The 21,188-nt window shown below is 44.5% G+C and overlaps 1 protein-coding gene across 2 annotated transcripts in view; it reads right to left on the bottom strand.

The window, feature by feature from the left end:
• The window catches only part of exoc6b (exocyst complex component 6B), a 631,370-nt gene that overhangs the window by 299,417 nt on the left and 310,765 nt on the right, over positions 1 to 21,188 (bottom strand). For both annotated transcript variants that reach the window (XM_078224516.1, XM_078224517.1), the window contains exon 8: positions 20,709 to 20,777. In XM_078224516.1, coding sequence (XP_078080642.1) covers positions 20,709 to 20,777 — 69 coding nt within the window. The remainder of the gene's footprint in view (positions 1 to 20,708; positions 20,778 to 21,188) is intronic.

Below are 21,188 nucleotides of genomic sequence, written 5' to 3'. Positions count from 1 at the left end.
GGAGTATTGTGTACAATTCTGGTCGCCACACTACTGGAAGGGTGTTGATGCATTGGAAAGGGTGCAGAAGAGATTTACCAGGATGTTGCCTGGTTTGGAGGATATGGACTATGAAGAAAGGGTGAACAAAGTTGGATTGTTTACATTGGAGCGTTGGAGGATGAGGGGAGGGGGTGGAACCTGATAAAGGTTTACAACATTATGACCAGGCTTGGATAGAGTGGATAGTCGGAGTCTTTTTCCCAGGGTCAAAGGGGCAATTATTCGGGGGCGTAGATTGAAAGTGAGAGGGGGAAAGTTTAAAAGAGATGTCAGGGGCAAGTTTTTCACAAAGAGGGTGGTGAATGCCTGGAATGCGCTGCCGGAGGAGGTGGTGGAAGCAGATTCTATAACAACGTTCAAGAGGCATCTGGATAGATACATGAATAGGCAGGGAATATGGACCAATTAGAGGCAAGAAAGTATTAGATTAGAGAGGCATCTGTGTCAGCATAGACTTGGTGGGCCGAAGGGCCTGCCCCTGTGCTGTACCGTTCTCTGTTCTCTGCCTTGGGTAAAGAAGCAGCCCTTGAATGACTATTAATTGACTGTGTAAAAACCTGAACAGGCCCGAGGGTGTGTGAGCCAACTAACTCCTCCACCAGCCCCCAGAATAGCCTTCAAACCCGCCAGACGGAGCATGTAAAATCCAGCCCTGGGAATTTCAGATGGACTTGAGCAAGATCTACAAAAAAAAGTACACACTCATCACCTGTCACTAGCAGAGACACAGTAGAATTACCTGTCCCAAATGAATCTCACTTGACCCAGATGCAGTTAAAATGTCAAAAGCACAGACAAAAAAAAAGCTTAATAGGATAAACGCAGCTGCCTTCTCAAGTTCCAATCAAGCCGATCTCCATCACGATATCCTTGGTCGTGCTGTTATACAATCCCAGCATAAACAATACACTCTTCATTTACTTGTCCAATGGGATTTGGGTGGGGGAAAGAGGGAATCTGCACTCTGTGTGGCTCTGGAGGTTGAATCATCAAACCATGAATAAAAGTATGCTAGTTTTTTTTGATGAATTGTAAGTTCACCGAGATGAGGAGCATTAATGCTGTGGAACAACATACTTTCCGACTCAATCACTCACTGCCAGCGCGAAGCATTTTTAAGTAACCACAGCACAAGGTCAGATACAGAGTAAAGCTCCCTCTACACTGTCACCATCAAACACTCCCAGGACAGGTACAGCACGGGGTTAGATACAGAGTAAAGCTCCCTCTACACTGTCCCCATCAAACACTCCCAGGACAGGTACAGCACGGGGTTAGATACAGAGTAAAGCTCCCTCTACACTGTCACCATCAAACACTCCCGGGACAGGTACAGCATGGGGTTAGATACAGAGTAAAGCTCCCTCTACACTGTCCCCCATCAAACACTCCCAGGACAGGTACAGCACGGGGTTAGATACAGAGTAAAGCTCCCTCTACACTGTCACCATCAAACACTCCCGGGACAGGTACAGCACGGGGTTAGATACAGAGTAAAGCTCCCTCTACACTGTCCCCCATCAAACACTCTCATGACAGGTGCAGCACGGGGTTAGATACAGAGTAAAGCTCCCTCTACACTGTCCCCATCAAACACTCCCAGGACAGGTACAGCACGGGGTTAGATACAGAGTAAAGCTCCCTCTACACTGTCCCCATCAAACACTCCCAGGACAGGTACAGCATGGGGTTAGATACAGAGTAAAGCTCCCTCTACACTGTCCCCATCAAACACGCCCAGGACAGGTACAGCACGGGGTTAGATACTGAGTAAAGCTCCCTCTACACTGTCCCCATCAAACACTCCCAGGACAGGTACAGCACGGGGTTAGATACAGAGTAAAGCTCCCTCTACACTGTCCCCATCAAACACTCCCAGGACAGGTACAGCATGGGTGAGGTGGAAATGTCAAATGCCCCATCATTGATGCAACAATGTGATGCATCCCCAATGCCAAACAGAGATTCATACCCATCTTCCCCTCCCAGGCACCCCTGCCTTAAATGGATCCGTGTGCTATTTTCCAATTTCTTGCACATTGTCATATTGCGACCTCCGAGATTATCAAAAGGTTCCAGAAGGACTTGTTTTAGTCTTTTTCACACAGATCGGTCAGCCACACTTATGGGAAGCACAAAACAGAATGCATGGTATAATCTTTGATTTTCTCTGTTTGCGAAAGCAAAAACACAAAGTCTGTGCATCTGAAAGCGCGGGGCAAGTCAGGTAAAGAGTTACCATTCAGTTAGAGACACTTTGTCTCAAGGTCAGAAGGTGATATTCCCTGATAGCACTGAATGAAATGAGAGCTCAGGTGAAGAATGCTACGCAAAATGTATTTTAGATGGGGGTTGTTTTTTTTTATAGTGAGGGGGTAGTAGGGTAGGTGGCCACTGAGGCCAAGACAGGGTGCTGGGGGAAGAATGCTTTTGGATTATGTCCAAAAATGGGGAAGGAGTGAAAAAAAAATGATCGCTAAAACAAGGGCAAGTTCCCTCACAACATTTCTTTAGACTCGTATAATCCAGGATTTGAGTATATAAACAATGTGGACGCTACAGTGTGCTACTGAGGCACAGCTGCATTTCAGATGGAGCATTCAACATTGGCCCCAGGGTGGAGGTGCCTTAACTGACACCCAATAAGCCTTATATTGCAGGAGCTACTGTCAAATGATAGATCGTCAAAAGGTGACAGAAACATCCTTATTCATTTACATTGGGATGGCAAGGGTTAAAGTACCCCCCTGTATAGACTGGGTAAAGTTGTGCTCCTCTGTACTCTGAGAAATCCTTCAGATTCAACAGATGATCAAAATGTTGTTTTAGTTTAAATAACCTCACTGGAAGGCCACGCAAAGTTGTTCATTGTAGATTCTGCAATGCCCTCTGCTGTTTTCTTTAAGACATTCTGCCACACCAAACAAACAGTGCGGCTAATCTTGTTCACTGAGTTTTTCACAGATTCACAGTATGGTTACAGCACAAAAGGTGGACATTCGGCCTGTCAAGTCTTTGCCAGCTCTCTGCAAAGGAAACTCAGCCCGTCATTTACCCATAGCCCTGCAACAGTTATCTGCTGAGGTGCTTATCCAATTGTGTGTTGAAGTCTACGACTGAATCTTCCTCCACCACACTCTTGGGTAGCGTATTCCAGTTCCTAACCACTCATCGCGGAAACAAGTTTCCCCTCCTTAAGCCTTTGGTCCATTTGCCAACCACCTTTAATCAACCAGTGGGAACAGTTTCTCTCTATGTACTGTGCCCGGGCACCTCATGATTCTGAATACCTCTATCAAACCTGCTCTCAAGCTTCCTGCCTCGAAGGAGAACATCCCAACTTGTGCAGCGACCAATTTGCGAAGGGGAAGTCCCACAAACAGCAACGTGGTAAACAGCATGTTGTAGTGGTATTGGCTGAGGGATTAATAATGGCCAATGCACCATGGAGAGTTCTCTGCTCTTCTACAAATCGGACTGCAGGATCCTTTATGTACGCCTACCAGAGCAGACATATCGTATCATTGGAATGACAGAAGCTCTGACAATTCAACACTGCCTCAGTCCTGCAGTCGTCCTGAATTAGGAGCTCAAGAATCCTGAGCTTTGTGTGACAAGCAGAGTGCGATGCACGTGCATGAAGTGTTGGCAGTGAAGAGGTGAACTGGTCCTGAGTATCTGAGTCACAGGCGTTACTGAGAACACATGGCATGTTAAGCAGCATAGTTGTAATCAAACTTTTACATCAGTGAAACGCCTAATAAGTCAAGAAAATAAATGAATTTGTGTACATATGTACGAGCATATGAAGAGCAGGAGAAGGAGAAGGCCACTCGGCCCCTCGAGTCTGCTTCACCATTCAATAAGATCACAGCTGATCTGATTGTCATTTCAATCCCACATTCCTGTCTACCCCCAATAACCTTTCACCTCCCTTGTGAATCAAGAATCTATCCATCTCTGCCTTAAAAATACTCAAAGGCCTCCCATCCATTGACTCCGTCTACACTTCCCGTTGCCTTGGCAAAGCAGCCAGCATAATTAAGGACCCCACGCACCCCGGACAAACTCTCTGCCACCTTTTTCTGTTGGGAAAAAAATACTGAGGTCTGAGGTCAAGAACCAACCAACTCAGGAACAGCTTGAATGGACCGACCATATGTTAAGCTGATCTTTCTCTATATCCTAACTATGACTGAAACACTCGATTCTGCACCTTCTCCTTTCTTTCTCCCCTGTGCACATATTCACCCTGCAAATACCCCTAACCTACACATCTTGGGACACTAAGGGGCAATTTAACCTAACCAGGGGTTAGGGGCAATCCATCCATCCTGCACATTTTTGGATTGGAGTGTGGGAGGAAACTGGAGAACCCGGAGGAAACCTACGCAGACACGGGGAGAATGCGCAGACTCCATACAGTCACCCAAGGCCAGAATCAGTCCCTGGTCCCTGATGCTCTGAGGCCGCAGTGTTAACCACTGTGCCGCTCCATGGGGAGAGCATAACTTAGATGAGAGTAGTAATTCCAAATCAAGAGAGTTGAGGCAAAAAATTTATTGCAGCTGACTTATTACTTTATGTAGTTTGGGCGGAGGAAACCTACGCAGACACGGCATGGTAGCGCAGTGGTTAGCACTGCTGCTTCACAGCTCCAGGGTCCCGGGTTCAATTCCCGGCTCAGGTCACTGTCTGTGTGGAGTTTGCACGTTCTCCTCGTGTCTGCGTGGGTTTCCTCCGGGTGCTCCGGTTTCCTCCCACAGTCCAAAAGATGTGCGGGTTAGGTTGATTGGCCAGGTTAAAAATTGCCCCTTAGAATCCTAAAAAATGTGTAGGTTAGAGGGATTAGTGGGTAAATATGTGGGGGTAGGGCCTGGGTGGGATTGTGGTCGGTGCAGACTCGATGGGCCGAATGGCCTCCTTCTGCACTGGAGGGATTCTATGATTCTATGGGCTCCATGTGCCTAATTCACGTGACATGGTTGGTTCTTCAAACCCAGGATTGGCATTAAACGCAATCTTTGATATGTGAACTAGTTGTAGACTTCTGCAACCATCTGGCAGCTTTCATGGTCATTTGTTTTTCTGGCGCCAGATTTACTGAATTCAATTTCACCATTTACTGTGGAAGAGTTTGAACTCATGGTCCCTGGGTTGTTAATCCAAGCAGCATAACCAGTGCGCCACCTTACCCTGAACAACCACCACTGGGTGAAGTACTGGCCCAACACAAAGTGGCAAATCCCAACAGAACCTGCAATGGGTGGGGAACAGTATCAGAAAAATACTGATGCTTAAAATGAGCACATTTAAAGTTTTTCTGATTCTCAGCCGACCTGGCTAAGTACTGCACAAACATTACATCTAAATGGCAAGTATGAACTTTGGCAAAGGAGGAGACCCAATTTGGCAAAACAGGAGTTGCTTAACATTAAATTGTTCATTCCTTTTCCTTCTGTTGATTTTTTTGATAACGACAACACTGCTAATTTGACTTCTTGATTTATTGCCCTGCCTAGCACCGAGAGAAAGAATAGACTGACTGTTTGTTAGAAAACATTGGATACAGGTGTCCGAGAGCAATGTTGTCAAGGCAGTGGTCCCCTGCCAGAACATGCTGAGATACTCCAGTCCCCCTGCACTGCTGAGAGTGCAGCTACTAGAAATAAAGGGAAGAAAACACATATTCTGGAGGGAAAACATCTAACAGTGGCTACATTATTCTGCATGCACCGCTGCATCCCACCTCTCCAAAAGCACTAATCTCCAGCTGAAGCCCAAGTGGGCATTATTCAAGTGTGAGCCAGTAGCCGGTGTTTTCAGGGAGAGGGGTGGAATTGGAGAGGTGTCATGAACTTGATCCTGATCCGAACAAGCTGATGTCCAGAAACGGGCCACTGGAATGCTGGGGAAGCCCTTGCTGACTTTCCTCCACCCGAGACCAAGGGAGTAGAGGAAAACCACAGCATGTCTCTCCTGCCACCACCAACTCAGCTCAGCTCATTTGTGTCCAGTGGTTAAACCAGACTTGCATGACTAAAACCACATGGTCCATTTACTCACTAAGCTACCTATCTTCATCACCAACCGAAGATCCACATATTAAGACATGAGAAAACTGCCCAAAGAGTGGCGTAGATCTCATTCCTGTCTGTCAAAGAGATCTTTACCTTTCTACCCAGAGCTTCTGAGGGCACTGAGACACCTCTTTAGGAAGCAAGATGGAAGAGGGTGTAGGGGATGGGAACGAAGAGTGAGCAACCCTCACTATGCTGAGATGCACCTTTAGTCTTGCTCAATACAACACTCAGGAAGAAGTGCAAAGAACCAGCCACTTCACTGACCAAATCAAGGGAAGGATCTGGGTTGGGGGAGGGTGTGAAAGAAGAAGTAAAGAACAAAAGATAATAGATTAGCTGGAGATCAGTATGGGAGCCATGACCTACGTGCAGGATACTGCAGAATGCTGGAGATGACGAAAGAGAGGGGGCAGGCCAAAGAAAGTGTGACGCAAATGAAGCTGGGGTGGAGGATGGCACGCTCTATATACCCCCCAGACTAAACAAACATTGAGGCCCCCTAAACACTACCAACTTCCTGGTTTTCAGCACCATCCCCCCCCTCCCCCCCCAATGAATATTCCTTCTCAGTGACAAGACATTGAAAGCCACTGTGCGGTACTGCACAAGTTAGAGAGTGTTGGCTGGCTCCCAAGCCATTTATGAGGTGCACAGCCCTTCACTAATGACTGGGCTGTTTATTAGCAAGGCTGCATTTTGCAAGACCTTGTTTCTCTTGGCACATTCCTCACGGCTTGTCCCAGGCCTGACCTAACAAGGAACTTCCCCTCTAGGGGCCAACTACTGCCTATACTACGACAGATTGCTATCACAAAGACTTCGTACAACAGCGCCTACACACTGTTATCATAGCCAATAGTTTCTGGAGGGGAAAAAGAAACAAACATTAAGGTTAATACAATATGACCCATTGTAACCCTGATTTCCAACAAGTGCTGGGTTGTGGAGCTGGCCTAAAAGGACAATATAAAAGTTGTAATGTTCACTCCTTCTTCCCTGAAGGCACTGACTCTTGCCAGGATACAGTTCCACGAGCATCAGCCATCTTCTGATTTGCTGCCCATGGAGTCCATTCTGTACCTCCAAGTCTCGACAGTGGCTCTATCAACAGCAGCACATTATCACAGCTGAAGCTGATCTCGCTCTCACCTAATAACCACACATGCCTTCCAGGGGGTGTTCGATGCTGGTTGGTGTTCATGAGCTGAAACTCTGGCTAATATTTGACTCCCTTCCTAGCCCACAGGCCCTGAGGGCAAGTGTAAAACATTAACTGCTATCTTACAGAGATCAACGAAGTCAGTCGAGTCAGGCGACTGAACCCAATGCTCTACAACGGAGTACACCCATTCAAAGGATGTCTCAGATTTTTCACAGAAAACAAATCGCTTCTGAAGTATTGTTGTTTCACAGCTAACTTTTGTGCACAGCAAGATCCCACAAAAGATAATGAGATTTAAAACCAATGCTGCTTGGTCAACCATTCAGAAACAGATTAACTGTTTTTTTTCAAATCTCGTTGTCTTTTGTGGGATCTTACTGATCAAAAATCTATCTCAGTCATAAATATACACAAAGGCTCTGCCCCCACAGCTTTCCGTGGCGAAGAGTTCCAAAGACTCTCAACCATCTGAGAGAAGAAATTCCTTCTCATCTCAGTATTAAATTGGTGCCTTTTTATTCTGAGACAATGCCCTCTGGGTCTAGATTCTCTCCTGAGGGGAAAGCTCTTTAACAGAAACATAGAAAATAGGAGCAGGGGTAGGCCATTTGACCCTTCGAGCCTACTCCGGCATTCATTGTGATCATAGCTGATCATCCAATTCAACAGCCTGATCCCGCTTTCCCCCCATATCCTTTGATCCCCTTCACCCTAAGTGCTATAGAAACATAGAAAAACTACAGCACAAACAGGCCCTACCTTCTAGACCTACCTATAACCCTCCATCCTATTACGCTCCATGTACTCATCCAGGAGTCTCTTAAAAGACCCTATTGAGTTCGCCTCCACCACCACTGATGGCAGCCGATTCCACTCGCCCACCACCCTCTGTGTGAAAAACTTACCCCTAACATCTCCCCTGTACCTACTCCCCAGCACCTTAAACCTGTGTCCTCTCGTAGCAGACATTTCCACCCTGGGAAAAAGCCTCTGAGAGTCCACCCGATCTATGCCTCTCAACATCTTATATACCTCTATTAGGTCTCCTCTCATCCTTCGTCTCTCCAAGGAGGAAAAACGTGGAAAACACGATGTTTTGGCCTCAACTACTTTGTGTGGTAGTGAATTCCACAGGCTGACCACTCTCTGGGTGAAGAAATTTCTCCTCATCTCTGTCCTAAATGGTCTACCCTGTATACCCTGATAAACCTGCACTCCCTGCAGAACAAGAACATCCTTCCTCAGATAAGGGGACCAAAACTGTACACAATATTCCACACGCAAAGCCCTGTATAATTGCAGTAAGACATCCTTCTACACTCAAATCTTCTCGCTATGAAGGCCAACATACCATTTGCTGCACCTGCATGCTTACCTTCGGTGACTGGTACATGAGGACACCCAGGTCTCGTTGCACATTCTCCTCTCCTAATTTATGACCAGATAGTAATCTGCCTTCCTGTTTTTGCTACTGAAGTGGATAACCTCACATTTATCCAAATTATACTGCATCTGCCATTCACTTGCACACTCACTCAACTTGTCCAAATCACACTGAAGGATATCTGCACCCTCCTCACAGCTCACCCTCCCATCCAGCCTTGTGTGATAAGAATCCTATATAGCCCCAATTATTGAGAGAAGTCCCGGGGTGAGGTTTCAGCCTACGGCTTCATGGCTCAAAGCTGAGTGTGTTACCACTTAGCAAAGCAAAATACGACAAATGCTGTAAATCAGAAATAAATATTGCTGGAAATACTCAGTAGGTCAGGCAGAGTCTATGGAGAGAGAGAGAGGAACAAAATTACCATTCCAGGTCAATTAGCTTATGTCTTGGTTCTTGATCAGAAAAGTTAAGTTTGTTTCTCTCCCTCAGGATGATGAGGGTCTGGAACTCACTGCCTGAAAGAGTGGCAGAGGCAGAAACCCTCATTATAAAAATACAATTGGACATACGCCAGAAATGCCATCCACGGCTACGGACCCAGAGCTAAGAGAAATTGCTGAACATTGTAAAATGGGAGGATGTTGGCGTGGGACGCAGCCGGACTGAAGGAAGCAAAACAGACAAAGCTCATGTTTTCTTTTGCGAGGATGCAATGGCCTAGTGGTATTATTGCTAGACTATTAATCCAAAAACTCAGCGAATGTTCCGGGGATCTGGGTTCGAATCCCGCCACGGCAGATGGTGGAATTTGAATTCAATAAAAAGTAACATTTTTTTTAAAATCTGGAATTAAGAATCTACTGATGACCATGAAACCACTGTCAATTGTCAGAAACCCCCAGCTGGTTCACTAATGTCCTTTGGGGAAGGAAATCTGCCGTCCTTACCTGGTCTGGTCTCGGGGCAATAAATGCTGGCCAGCCAGCGATGCCCATGTCCCACAAATGAAGAAAAAAAAAATTGCACCCTTAAAATTCAAAATCAGGATGGAAGAGGAAGCCAGAAGAGTTTTTTTTTTATGGGATGTGGGCATCGCTGGCAAACTCAACTAAAGAGAGCACATTTCCACTCCATCTGACGAAGGAGCAGCACTCCGAAAGCCAATGGTATTTGCTACCAAATAAACCTGTTGGACTTTAACCTGGTGTTGTTAAATCTCTTACTGTGTTCACCCCAGTCCAACGCCGGCATCTCCACATCAAAACTCAACTAAGCCCAGGCTAATCAGGGTGGGGCTCCTTTCTCTCAAAACGACAAGGCATGAGGAGTGAGCTGACAGAGATTTTTAAGATTGTGACAGGATTTAATAGGACCATTAATATAAAAGAGTCACCAATACATCTAATTCAGGAGTCAGGCGAGCAAACCATGCCAAGAAAGTGAAACCAGCTACCACAAGGATTAGGTGAAACTAAGGGCATGGATATATTTAAGGAAAAGCCTTAAAAGATGCAAAAATGAGGGGGAAAAGGAACAGAAGGACATTCTGATTGGGTTAGGTGAAGTGGGCTGGAGGGAGGCTCATGCAGAGCATTAACACTATTGCAGATCTGTTGTGCCAAATGGCCTGATTCTGCATTGTAAAATATATGTCAATATGAGTCACAGAGTCAATACGATCTACTTGATTCCCTGAGACTGCAAATAATTAAAAATCTCAGATTTATTTCTCGTTATAATTAATAGCTGGTGTTCTGATTCTTGACCTAATCAACCTTTAACTTAGAACTGATTAACTACTTTTTCAACAATGCCTTTCCCATCTTCAGAACTTTCATTTCCTCCTACAGCCCACTATTTCTTTTTCTTTTCACTTATGTATTTAATTCTCTTCTGTTTCCACCACACTTTCAGGTAGTGTATTCCAGATCACAATAACTCACTGAGGACCAAACATTCTCATCATTCTGCTGGTTCTTTCGCCAACAATCTTAAATCAAAGTCCTCAATGCTGATTCCCTCGCTATTGGAAATAGTTTCTCCCCAGCTATTTCATCGAAACCTTTTGAACATCGCTCTCGTAAATTTCTCCTTCGCTGTTCTCTGTTCTATGGTGATCAATCCCAGCTTCTCCAGTCTAATCTGAGAAACATTCATCATAACCCAGCAACTGAGGGGTTAACCCATAGGTTTCAGTGCTCCATTGTCACTAATCTCTCAACAAGTTCATCAAAACATAAAACACAACAACCTTCATAACATAATGAAAGATCACTCAAGTCCAGTGGCCGTATCGCCTGCTGCCATCTCATGCACAATAAAAAGTGTTTGCAATTCACCCAACTCTATCCGGGCGTCAAACACAGGGCAGGCACAGCGATAAATGAAAACCAGGAGGTCAGGAAAAGGTGACACACACATTTAATGCCGCCTTGTCAAGGGAACAGTTAGAGGGCAGAGAAATGCACGCGCCGCAGGACGGTTGATACATATCGCCAACTTACGGCAATGGGCATTTCTCATGTCGTTATCAGGTAGGTGCACAAACTCCCTTTCATTACTTCACTCCCCAAAGCACACCCACCACAAACCCACTCCTAGCTGTGTCCAATTAGTATCTCAAGATTTTTCTTTCGTTCATTGGGCCAGCATTTATTGCCCATCCCTAACTGCCCTCCATTTCAGAGGGCATTTGAGAGTCAGCCACATTGCTGTGGGTCTGGAGTCACATGTAGGCCAGGCTGGGTAAGAACAGCAGATTTCCTTCCCTAAAGGACATTAGTGAACCAGATGGGTTTTTACAACATTCAACAATGGTTTCATGGTCATCAGTAGACTTTTAATTCCAGATTTATTTTTATTGAATTAAAATTTCACCATCTGCCGTGGCGGGATTCGAACCCGGGTCCCCAGAACATGAGCTGAGTTTCTGGATTAATAGTCGAGCGATGATGCCACTAGCCATTGCCGCCCCCTAAAGATTCTCTTCACCAGTGATTCTTTGTTGTAAATCCTTAAGGTTCATGTGAAGCACCGGATTGCCACAGTATAGAGTTAATTTAAGAATCACCTGACCCAATCACTCAGCATTGTTCTACGTCCCTCTGTCATGACAGCAATAAAAAATATTTGTGCAATGGTAGGGCGGAGGGTTGCCAAACAAGCTCCAGAAGCTTGAACCAACAATGCAGTGGATGTGGGTTCAAATCCCACCATGGCATTTTGAGAATTTAAGTCAATTACAAAGGGAGGGCAAACAGAGTAAAGTAAAAAAGTTTATTTATTAGTCACAAGTAGGCTTACATTAACACTGCAATGAAGTTACTGTGAAAATCCCCTAATTGCCACACCGCAGCGCCTGCTCAGATACACTGAGGGAGAATTTAGCATGGCCAATGCAACTAACCAGAACATCTTTGGAGTGTGGGAGGAAACTGGAGCACCCGGAGGAAACCCACGTAGACACGTGGGAGAACGTGCAAACTCTGCACAGACAGTGACCCAAGCCGGGAATCAAACCTAGGTCCCTGGAGCTGTGAGGCAACAGTGCTAACCACTGCCAGAAGTGATCTAGAAGTGAGTAGAAGTGACCATGAAGGTGTCAGAATGCCATAAATTCTTGACCAATTCACATATGCACTTTAGAGAAGGCAACTTGCCATCCTTACCCTTTTTGCAACTCTGTTCCAAACATGGTCAAGTGATTGCCTCCAAAAGGGTTCAGCAAACAACTCCACTGTATCCAGGGCAACTAAGGTTGGGCAATAAATTCCAGCCTTGTCAGCAACAGACACATCCCAAAAATGAATTGAAAAACATTCCAGAATTTAAGGATATAATCTAGACTGTCATTGTCAGGAGTGGTGTTCCTGGAATGAGACATTATACGGAAACCACATTTGCCAGCTCAGGTGGCTCAGATGAGCAGTATATTGTATCCCTACAGTTAAGTGATAAAGTTGATATAGGCAGTGTTGAAGTGTTGTGTTGAAGCGCTCAAACACAAGGGAACACAAGGTATGTAATGGGAATAAGAAGAGGAACCAAGCTGTTCTTTTCCAGCCAAATGGCAAGAGCTACCACTGGAGCAGAAACTATAAACGGGTCAGAGGCAAACAACGCAATAGATGGGAACCGATAATAGGTTATGAAAAGTGGCACATAATTGAGAGTTTGGTCATACACATACGAACCACAGGAATGAAAAAAAGTGCAATAACAGCAAATAAACACTGACAGGAACCATACAAGGAGATTAATCTTACACAAGGCTCGGTATCCCAATTTTTTAATGCTTAATCAGGAGATATTTATTCTACACTGTTGAAGAGGTTAAAATACCTGGACAGTTTGCATTGATGTGGCTTGACTTCCCTGGAAAATAGAAGATTAACAGGGTGATCTATTATTCAAAGTACTTACAATGATTAAAGAGTAATAGGGTAACTGAAGAAAAACTATTGCTTCTGCTGAGGGAGCCCAGAACAAAAGGGGCATAACCATAAAATTTGAGCTAGACCATTCAAGGGTGTCAATAAGTACTGCTTCACACAAGCAGGGGAGGCGATGGCCTAGTGGTATTATCGCTAAAGTATTAATCCAGAAATTCAGTTAATGTTCTGGGGACCCTGGTTGGAATCGCGCCATGACAGGCGATGAAATTTGAATTCAACAAAAAAAATATCTGGAATTAAGAATCTACTGATGACCATGAAACCATTGTCACTTGTCAGAAAAACCCATCTGGTTCACTAATGTCCTTTCGGGAAGGAAAGCTGCCGTCCTTACCCAGTCTGGCCGACATGTGACTCCAGAGCCACAGCAACGTGGTTGACTTTCAACTGCCCTCTGAAATGGCCTAGCAAGCCACTCAGTTCAAGGGCAACTAATAATGGGCAATAAATGCTGGCCAGCCAGCGACACCATGTCCCACAAATGAATAAAAAGGTTGGTGGAAACCTGGAAGTGTCTTTCCCAAAAAGCTATTGAGGCTGGGGGCTCAATTGAAAATGTCAAAACTGGGATCAATAGATTTTTTTTTATTAGGCAACGGCATTAAGTACATTAAGGCAACTGAAGGAGTGAAGATACAGATCAGTCTTGAGCTAATTGAACGGTGGAGCAGGTCCTTGGGACTGAATGGCCTCTGTCTGTTGCAATGAATGATGTTGAACTGGCTAGGGGTCAAACTAAGTGACATCTGGGAATGACAATAAACATAACACTTAGAATGTATAATCAATGTTAAGCAGCAGGGAGTAAACCAGTGTTAGCTTGGCTTGATAGCAGCTTAGTGTCAGAAAGGTTGTGAATTTAAGTCCTACTCCAGATGAACACTAAATCTGGACAGGCACTCCAGTCCACTATTGAGAGAGTGCCACACTATCTTTCAGAAATTATACTAAATTAAGTCAACCTGTTCAGGTGCATGCAAAAGAATCCATGACATTATATGGAAGAACTTAGGGAGAATTCTCCTGGTGTCCATGCCAACATTCTTCCCTTAACTAAAACATGTAAAATAGATTAACCCATCACTTACCTCATTTTAAGGGAGCTTGCATGCAACTTAGATGCCACAGCCGTAACAGTCACTTCAGAAATAATCCAGTCAACTGTAAAGCGTCTTGATTATATGAAAGGCACTTCATAAATCTAAATTCCGCCTTTTTAAAGAATAGGTATACAGCGAAAGCAACAGCGTACAACTCTCAATGCTAAAACTGTGCAGTCGCTTACTTCCTCTCTAGAGTGGCTGAAACCTTGATTTATGCTTCCATTAACTCAAGATCAGACTATCAGGTGCCTTCTGCTCCACCTTCCTGAGCAGCTCCCTGTCCTCCAACCACTGCCTGCCCCACCCGTGATGGAGCCTGTAGGTCACCCACTGGACTGCTCAGCTACCTCAGAACTTATTTTTTAGTGTGGAAGCAAGTCAGCCTCAATTCCGTGGAGCTGCCCAAGAAGTAGAAAAAAAGAAGCGCAGCTGCCAGTTCTCATCATCTAACCATCCAAACCTTACCCTGATGGCATGGACCCTGAGCTACTTGAAGAGTCAGAGTGCAGGTAGTGATACTCTAGCCACAATCCCGCAATCCCCCTTTAACACATGATGGGGAATAGCCGATCAAATCCTATTTTTCGATAAGGTGAAAGAAGGGAAAGACTAAATCAATCAGTTATTCTGATGTAAAACTCCAAGAATCCACATTTCAAGTTAAAATTGAGAAACGTAAAAAAGACTGACACCAGTTCTCATGACCACTGGATGTCTCAAAGCGTTTTACAGCCAGCAAAGCAGTTTTGAAATGTAGCTGATGTAGGAAACATGGCAGAAAATTTGCAAGCTTCAACAAGCAGCAATATGTTAATAACCAGATAATCTATTGGGCTGGACACCAAGGATAACTCCCCTACTCTTCAAAATAGTGCCAGGGGATTTTTTACATCTTACCCAGTTGGGGTCTCGGTTTAACATCGCACCCGAAAGACACACAGAAACCAACAACTATCTTGGATTTGTTAAACGCGAAGGGCTTACAAGGGAAATTAGAGATAGTGTTAGATCAAGGAAGGGGCATTCAAATTGGCCAGAAAAAAACAGCAGAACTGAGGATTGGGAGCAGATCCTACATGATGATGTCAGTGAGTTATGAGGAGAGACTGGGACTATTTACACTGGAGCAGAGAAGGTTAAAAGGAGATTAATTGTGGATTCTATAATTACGAAATCTGCACAAAGTCTATTTCCTGAGGATGGGGGATCAGCAAATGAGGGGGGTCATCAGATTAACATGTTCATTCAGAGGGAGACAAGAGGTTAAGAAATGTTTCTTTACACAAAGGGTTGTTGGGAGTTTGAGAACGAACCCAGGGTGAGAAAAGCAAAGGGAAAAAGCAGTGTTTGACCTAAATGGCTCTGTGCAATAGCTGAACACTCAAAGAAGTAAGCCGATTGCCCATAAATTAGATGCTATTCACGATAACTCTAGGTCTCCAGCAAAGCATTTAAGGTTTATTGGGACAGCAAACAATGAGCAACAATTATGGAACTAACCGGGCAAATTGAGGTAAAATCCCTTGGCCCGCAGCAAATCCTGGAACTATCACATCATCAACCTTATCCCCTCTCAATTATTGTCAATTTCAGATCCTTATACATTCAGCAACCTTTGAACTTTCACTCGATAACGAGTTAGAAACTGACAGCGTGGGAACGAAATAATCACAGCTATCTGTTTGGATATCACATTTCAAAGTCCAAACTATCCTGTTAAGTGGCTGCATTCTCATTCTGGCAGCAGCTGATTAACTAGATTATTTGGAAGCAGGCCAATGAATGAGTGATCTAATACTCACCTCAGCAGGGAAAACAACTTGCTGCACTTGCAAGATTATTTGCAAAATTTATACACAAGCAAGAATACGGCTGCAAAGAATTCAGGCTAAACTTCTTCACCCAGAGTGCTGAGAATGTTAAACTCTTTACCACATGGAACAGCTGAGAATAACATTCACGCAAGGGAAAACTAGATGAACAAAAGTGAGATAGGAATGGAAGGTTATGTTCATAGGGTGGGATGAAGCTTCCCTACTTCTCTCTCCTCCTTTAAGACACTCCTTAAAACCTTCCACTTTGATCAAGCCTGTGGGTCACCTGTCCTAATATATCCCCTGAAGTGGCTTGGTGTCAAATGTTGTTTGATAACAAGCCTTTGGACATTTTCCGCTGTTAAAGGTGTGAAATAAATGCAAGCATTGTTGGAAAGTGGGAGGGGGTACTTGCGAAGAGTGGGCAGAAAGGGCCCTTTCTGTGCTGTAAATTCTACGTAACATCTACACTTTGTGCGAATGTAGATTTGATCCCTAGCCTGTGACGAATTAGCAGATCGTAGTGCAGTCAATGTTCCACAGTTAGTCCCACCTAACCCAGGGACGAGGCAAAGGGTCGCCAGCGCTTGCGGAATCGTAACCGAAACCAGGTTTGCCATTCTCTACAGAGGCAGGATTTGGTGGTTAGTGAGGAAACGGAAGAAAAGTTGGCACGAGGGAAAGAATTCAGACATTCTCCAGTGCCAACCACCTCCCCAGTGTTCAGAGACACAGAAAACGGAGGCTCAAATACTGGAAATTACTGCAAAAAAAGAATTATTAAACTCTGATGGAACACAAATAGTTTGCACATGATGAGAATGGAAATGAAAAATGCTGCGGCTACGACTGAGGCTTTGACACTTAAGGGAAACATTTTCTTAACATCAATCAGGATGCGCTCAAATGACAGATTAGGGCTTCTCTCTTGTTTTTGGCTAATCCAATGGAATTTGGGTTCAAAGAACTGGCAAGGCAGTTCAATGGAATTGTGTGATTATTTGTTTATGGGTAAAAGTCCTGCCCTGGAGCACATGACAGACACCATACACTTGAGAACTTAACCAACAAAATCATCTTATGATCATCAGTGAGTGAGCACAGCGCAGGAAATGGCCAACCAGACCATTTTGCCCTTGCAACATAACCACAGACTCTTCCCAACCTCTTTCGTCTTCTGAAGGAGAGCAATAACTGCAGTTAAAGGTTCCCTCCTGGAGCTCAGTCTCGGAATGAAAATGCAGCCAGTTGCACAGCTTTACAGAACGGAAGCCACTGGCTTAATAAGTAAGCGTTCTGTTCCTGAGCAAAGCTAATTTAGCCAATGTTGCAAATTGTCCCAGCCCTCCTGGAAAAGTTCCAATTAATCTCCGGGACACCGCTGTGAAAAACTCCAGGTAAAATACCATGGCCTCGAAAGAGCAAATTAGAGATGGGAAACAAGAGCCCTGGTGTGAGGTTACTCAGTTTGGGTGCAAGAAAGTTTTTGAAAAGTGGGAAACCCGCAAATGTTGATATTCAGGGAGACTTGAGTGTGCTCATACAAGGAGCGCAGAAAGTTAGCATGTAGGAACAGCAAGCAATTAGGAAGGCAAATGGCATGTCAGCCTTTATTGCAAAGGGATTGGAATAGAGAGATTAAGAAATCTAGCTACAATTGTACGGGACTTTGGTAAGAGTACATCTGTGTGCAGTTTTAGTCTCGATATTTAAGGAAGGACATACTTGCATTGGAGACGGTACAGCAAAGGTTCACTAAATTGGTCCCTGGGATGAATCCTATGAAGACAGGCTGAGTAAATTGATCCTATCTTCTCTGGTGCTTAGAAGAATGAGGCAATATCACTGAAACATACAAGATTCTAAAGGCCTGACAGAGTAGAAGCTGAGAGTTGTTTCCACTGTCGGGGAATTTAAAACATGGGGACACAGTCGCAAGATAAGGGGAAGATATGTAGGACAGAGATGAGGAGAAATGATTGAATCTTTGGAATTCTCTACCCCAGAGGGCTGTAGCTGCTCCCTCATTGAGTGTATCTTACTAAGTATTCAAGTGCTACTGCGTATATTTAAGGCACAGAAGACAGATTTTGTGGTCTTTCAGGGGAGTTAAAGGAGCGTGTGGGAAAGTGGAGTTGAAGTCAGAGATCAGCCATTATCGTACTGAATGGCTGTATACTCCACTCCTGTTCCTATTTCTTGCGTTCCAAACAGTGACAACATTTTAAAGGTGCATCATTGCCCATGAAGTACTTTGGAACCACATCAATGCAAGTTGAAAAAAGGAAGAATGTTTTCTTGGTCATGGGGTCATAAACTGAGCAGTGCACTTGGAACTGCACCCCAGCATCTTCAGATGTCTAGGAAGAATGAAGAAAAGTAAGGAAAACAAAATAAAAAATAAAATAAACATGGAGAAAGAACACCGTGAACCCATTAATACGCAGATTGACTGGTGTGATTCTGCACACAAATTAATGAAACAGATCTCAACTTTTATTGTACTGGGGGACCATTGGTGAAATGATCCTCATAAGAGTGAGGGTGAGTAGGTGAGGGATAGAGGAGAGAAAACTAAATTTGCCAGTTACGACAGCTACCAAACCGAATTCTAGTAATAGCGTCTTCAGGCAAGCAGGAAAACTGCAACATAAACAAAACTTAGTAAATAAATCATGCTCAAAAAGTAGTCATAGAGATCTGCAGTGTTTAAGACTTAATGTGCGATTATTTCACCATCTAATTGTTATCCTGTTTTTGTGAGAGTTGTTAAGATACTGGGTCTTTGCATACACTACTTTCAGCTATTTACGCAGACTGACGGACTCAGGAAATTACTTCTAACTGAGGAAACTCTTCAGATTTCTATGGAGGGTACAAATGAGCGTTTATTTTTTACAGCCTTACCAGGAACAATAGATAAATTAAAAGGTTTGAAGCTTACTTGCCGCTGCCCTGCCACTGACCCCGGGGGCTAACGTTTTGCCAGTCTTGACCTTCCTGAGAGAGTTCAGGGCTTCCTGTGGCAGTGGCACCAGTTCCCAGATAGCTCAGTCTCTCCCAACTTCCAGCTGCTGATGGTGGGAATTACAGATACCTACACCCACGGTCACCAAGACCCTGACCATGGACTGACCTCGAGGCACAAACCGCAGCACAAAGCTGAACTTTTACCCTGCAGATAAGCAGGAGGGAAGCACAAGGAGCTAGTGCTGCACGCCCAAGCTTGTGGTATCTTTCCTTCCCATCTCAGCCGTGCTTTGAGCATTCGATAGAAGCAGCGCTATGAGTTATAAATGACCTGAAGTAAAAATTTCTGTCTTTAAAAACTAGATCGTACTGCGAGGATTGGAAATAAATGAAAAGGAAAGTGACATATTTAATACTCCTCACTTAGAGAGGCAGTTGTCTGAACGTCACAATTTGACTCTAGGTAGGCAAGGGGTTGAACAGCAGTCACAATGGCAAGCAGCAATGGCCAAATACCTTTCCCAGTTGTGGTGATATCCTCCTGGGCCAAGGGCTAAAAATACTTTGCAAGGTAGCAAGCTGGCACTTCCATGAAGTTGCAGGTTGTGTAATACCAATCTTCCACTACATACTACAGTCAGTATGTCATGGAAATCAGAAATGAGTTGGAGGTTCACAGGTTAGATCGAGGTCGCACAGGTTAATATTTAGTTCCTGTCATAGGGTGCCAACCTGAAACATGAATGTGTCTTTTCCCTTTCCTGATACTGAAGGATCTTTTCAAGCACTGGTTCATATTTCAGGCTTCTGAAGCTCGAAGCTCTTTTTATTTCTTTTAAATCCATTGCAAAGCAAGAATACCTGAATCATTTCTGTAAAACCTTCCAATTGTATATTGGTTTCTGGTGTAACGGTGCTACTGAACCCAAATCCCCCGACATAACTTTGGGCCATTTCTTCTCTCCTGTGATGCACTGTTTGCATTCATAGGGTCATGAGTTCTGGAATGTCATCTTATCATAGAATGTCATAGAATCCTTTTGTGCAGAAGGAGGCCATTCGGCCCATCGAGTCTGCACTGAACACAATCCCACCCAGACCCTATCTCCATGCATTTTACCCTAGCTAGTCCCCCTGACACTAAGCGGCAATTTAGCATGGCCAATTCATCTAACCCGCACATCTTTGGACCGTGGGAGGAAACCGGAGCACCCGGAGGAAACCCACGCAGACACGGGGAGAACGTGCAAACTCCACACAGACAGTGACCCAAGCCGGGAATCGAACCCAGGTCCTGGCGCTGTGAGGGAGCAATGCTAACCACTGTGCCACCGTGCTTATCAGAAGTCGGTTAACTACACAAGAGTACCTGAAGCTCGAAATAGCAGCGCAACTCTCAGCACAGTTGGTATGAACGTGTGTTCTTTCCCGCCGGTGTGAAAATACTTATCGCCAAGTGTGCGTCGCGATCATATTAAAACCCACTGCCACCAAACAGGCAAGAGGTTCAAGCCATGATTCCCAAATATCTGAGCAAACACTCATTGCTCCAACATGCTGACAGGCAAGCAAATCTCTGCAGATCTGGATCAAAGATGTTCATTCTTCCTGCACCTCCCGTCAATTTTCATCATATTCAGCACCATCCCCCACCCCAAAACGGAATAGCATGATTTGGAGCCAAGTGACTTACCAGCGCAGTATATATGTGCAGACATCTGTACACGGGGGAAAAGTCAACCAGATCTTGGGCACTTAGTACCTGTCAAACACATGAAAAAACACACACACACAAAAAGAAAAGGAGAGAAGGTGAAACTTAGTGCATGGCCCACATCCATATCAATCAATAACACTGTCAATCAAGGTAACACTTCCATAAAAACATCAAAAGCTCCCAAGCAGATATCTATTATAAAAGACAGGTGTGCTGCAGCTGTTGGAAATGATCAGGACAATACCAGACCTGTATGTTTTGGGTTTGGCCTGTTTCCTCAACACATGCAACCAGGCCTCCTTTACTGGGATTAGAGCTTTTATTAAGTTGTGTCACTGGCCTTAAAGGAATCCTGTGGGATAATGGTCCCACAACGAATAAAGTGCTGTGAAATGTTACTGCTTACCACTAAATTACTCACAGATTTTTAACATTTAAACTTTTTGAGAGCTAATG

The sequence above is a fragment of the Mustelus asterias genome, chromosome 1 (assembly GCF_964213995.1).
Source record: "Mustelus asterias chromosome 1, sMusAst1.hap1.1, whole genome shotgun sequence".
NCBI classification, from domain to species: domain Eukaryota; kingdom Metazoa; phylum Chordata; class Chondrichthyes; order Carcharhiniformes; family Triakidae; genus Mustelus; species Mustelus asterias.
This window is presented reverse-complemented; position numbering and strand designations above follow the sequence as displayed.